The sequence below is a fragment of the Cariama cristata genome, unplaced genomic scaffold (genome assembly GCF_000690535.1).
Source record: "Cariama cristata isolate BGI_N322 unplaced genomic scaffold, ASM69053v1 scaffold18518, whole genome shotgun sequence".
NCBI classification, from domain to species: Eukaryota; Metazoa; Chordata; class Aves; order Cariamiformes; family Cariamidae; genus Cariama; species Cariama cristata.
The window spans coordinates 1-2,412 of record NW_009631869.1 but is presented as its reverse complement, the minus strand read 5'-3'; the positions used below and the strand labels follow the sequence as shown (position 1 = coordinate 2,412).

Below are 2,412 nucleotides of genomic sequence, written 5' to 3'. Positions count from 1 at the left end.
ACGGAGACGTAGGTGCGAGCCCGTGTCGCCCCAACCTTGCTCGTGGCTGTGCACTCGTAAAACCCTTCGTCACCCTTGGACACCGCAGGGATCAACCAGCTGATGTTCCCCAAACTTCTACGAAAAGGGAGAGACCGTGGGTTCACCCCCACCCTGGGGCTGCCGTGCCACCGCTCCGCTCCAAATCCCTGGGAGCTTTTTTTTTTTTCCCCTCCATCTGAGTCAGGCAAAGGAGCACACCCCCACGCCCCACGGACACATCCCTCGGGATTTCCCTCTGCTGCCTTGGGATGCTCAGAACTTGCAGGCACCCAGCCAGCACACAGCATCCCCTCGCCGGCACAGCTCAGGGGGCCGTTGCTGCCCACATGGGGCTATCACGGAGCCCACTGGGCCAAACCAGAGGCTCCCCTGAAGAGCCGCTCGTCCCCAAGCTTCCTCCTACCGCGGCTGAGCTGCAGGCGGAAAGGGATCTCGCTCCGTGCGGAGCAGGAGATCAGCTGTGGCTGACGGCTGTAAGCCTGGATTTTGCTGGAGATGTTCACTTTGGGTAGACCTGGAAGTAGTTGGGGACATGCACACATAGAATACTCCTTGGGAGCTCACCAAGAGCTGCACTGGGAAGGAGGATTAAAAAAATACCCAAGCAGAAAACAAAGCTGAGCGGTGCTGGAGCCTCTGGTCCCTTCTCAGCACCCTTGGGGAGCGTGGGGACCACTCACCGGGGACCACGCTGGTGTAGGTGACCCCGGAGAGGCGGTGCAGGGGGTGGCCTTGGGCATCTTCGCCTTTCACCTTCAGCAGAAAGTCACCCGGGGGGACACGGAGCGGCGAGCCCACCCAGAGCTGCCCTGAGGAGGTGTTGGAGAGGGGTCGTGTGGGCAGCGAGGAGAGGGCATGGCCGGAGGTGTTGAAGAGCTCAATCTCCTGCAAGTGCCCAGGAGGCTTCAGACCGGTGCAGTTCACCACCACGGAGATGGGCAGACCTAGAGAGAGTGAAGGGAAAACACAACCCGGCCACGTTCCCGGCTGCAAGAAGCCCAGATGCAGCATCCGTGCCCCCGGGCAGCCCCAGCCTCACCCTGCACCGGCCGCTCTCCGGGCTGGCTGGCATCAAAGTCTGGCTGGGTGGAGAAGCTGGCTTGAAAATTAATGTTGCTGATGCCCGTGATCCTCAGTGAGTGACGGCCACTGCTCTGGGTCTGGAAGCAGAGCGAGAGGTGTGAGTCAAGGGCAAGGGAAGGGAGAGGTGATGGGGAAAGGAGGAGGTGGCTGCCAGTCCCTTCCAGCCCGTTCACGGCTCCTCTGCCCAGCTGGAGGTTGATGGGGGAAAACTCACGCCTGGCAAAGCCTGGCCAGGGAAATATTCATCAGGGTAGGAGACAGCGTGCAGGGTCTGCCACCAGCCTACCGTGACCGACCACGTCCCTGGCTCGTGGGGCTCCACAGCCACCACCACGGCTGAGTTGGGGATGCTGAGCAGTTCCTTCAGACCTTGGCCTTTCTTGAGGACCTTTCCTGCAACAGCAGTGAACCTCTGCGATGGGTGACCCAGGACCATCCCCCAGTCCCAGCAGCTGGCCAGGAGCCCCCTCCCTCAGCTCATTGCTTTTTTATTCAAATTTTCAGTGCAGGGTTTGGCAATCCCCATCCCTGCAGCCTCTCATTTCTCCCAACATGAGGGCTCTCCAGGAGGCAAAGCATCACCCCATGCCCATTTCCCTCCCCTGGGCTCCTACCTGCCGGATCCCGGACCTCGATCCCCGGGGCAGGGCCACTCAGGGAGATGGTGACCTCCTTCAGGCTTGGGTCAAAGGGGACGGGCCACATGTGCTCCCCGCCGTCCTCGTGGTCCGTGGACAGCAAGTGGACCTTGGAGGCCTGGATGGCCTCTTCTACCCACTTCAGCACCTGGGGGCATGCCGGGGAGGATTAACCCGGATCCCCCCTCGCCACAAGGCACAGGCATTTCGGGGCCATTTCGGGAGCGGGGCTGTATTGCCCCAGGTCAAAATCTCAGGCACGGCTGCGAAACAGCACCCGGGCAAGGGACCAGCCCCAGCTGTTTTTTGGGTGCCAGCACAGGGACGGGTGGGCAGGAGGTGACAGCCCTGGCTGAGCCCCCCCCTTGCTAGGAGCAGGTGCAAAAGGAATTGAGTAATTCGGTGCAGTTGTTATTGCCAGGTGGATCCTGCCCAGCTGCTCGGAGCAGGGATGTAATTACCCCCCAGCTCGCTCGTGGGAATAGAAACCATTAAAACACACAACTGCTGGCAGCTGGGCAGGGGCTGTTGCTGGGGGTCTTCTGGGAGATGCTGCCCAGTAAGAGCACTTTGATCTTCCTCAGGTCTCCAAGATTTCATGCTGGTCAAGAGCTTCAAGGACAGGGACAGGCAGAGAGGTTCCTCTCCC

At 60.8% G+C, this 2,412-nt stretch overlaps 1 protein-coding gene across 1 annotated transcript in view; it reads right to left on the bottom strand.

Annotated features, from left to right (window-relative positions):
• The window catches only part of LOC104166273 (hemicentin-2-like), a gene marked incomplete at both ends in the record, with an annotated part of 24,035 nt that extends 22,124 nt beyond the window's left edge, over window positions 1-1,911 (bottom strand). The window contains 6 exon segments of the mRNA XM_009706146.1: window positions 17-117; window positions 391-556; window positions 723-986; window positions 1,082-1,202; window positions 1,412-1,518; window positions 1,740-1,911. Of these exon segments, the coding sequence (XP_009704448.1) occupies window positions 17-117; window positions 391-556; window positions 723-986; window positions 1,082-1,202; window positions 1,412-1,518; window positions 1,740-1,911 (931 nt within the window).
• Between the last annotated feature and the right edge of the window lie 501 nt (window positions 1,912-2,412).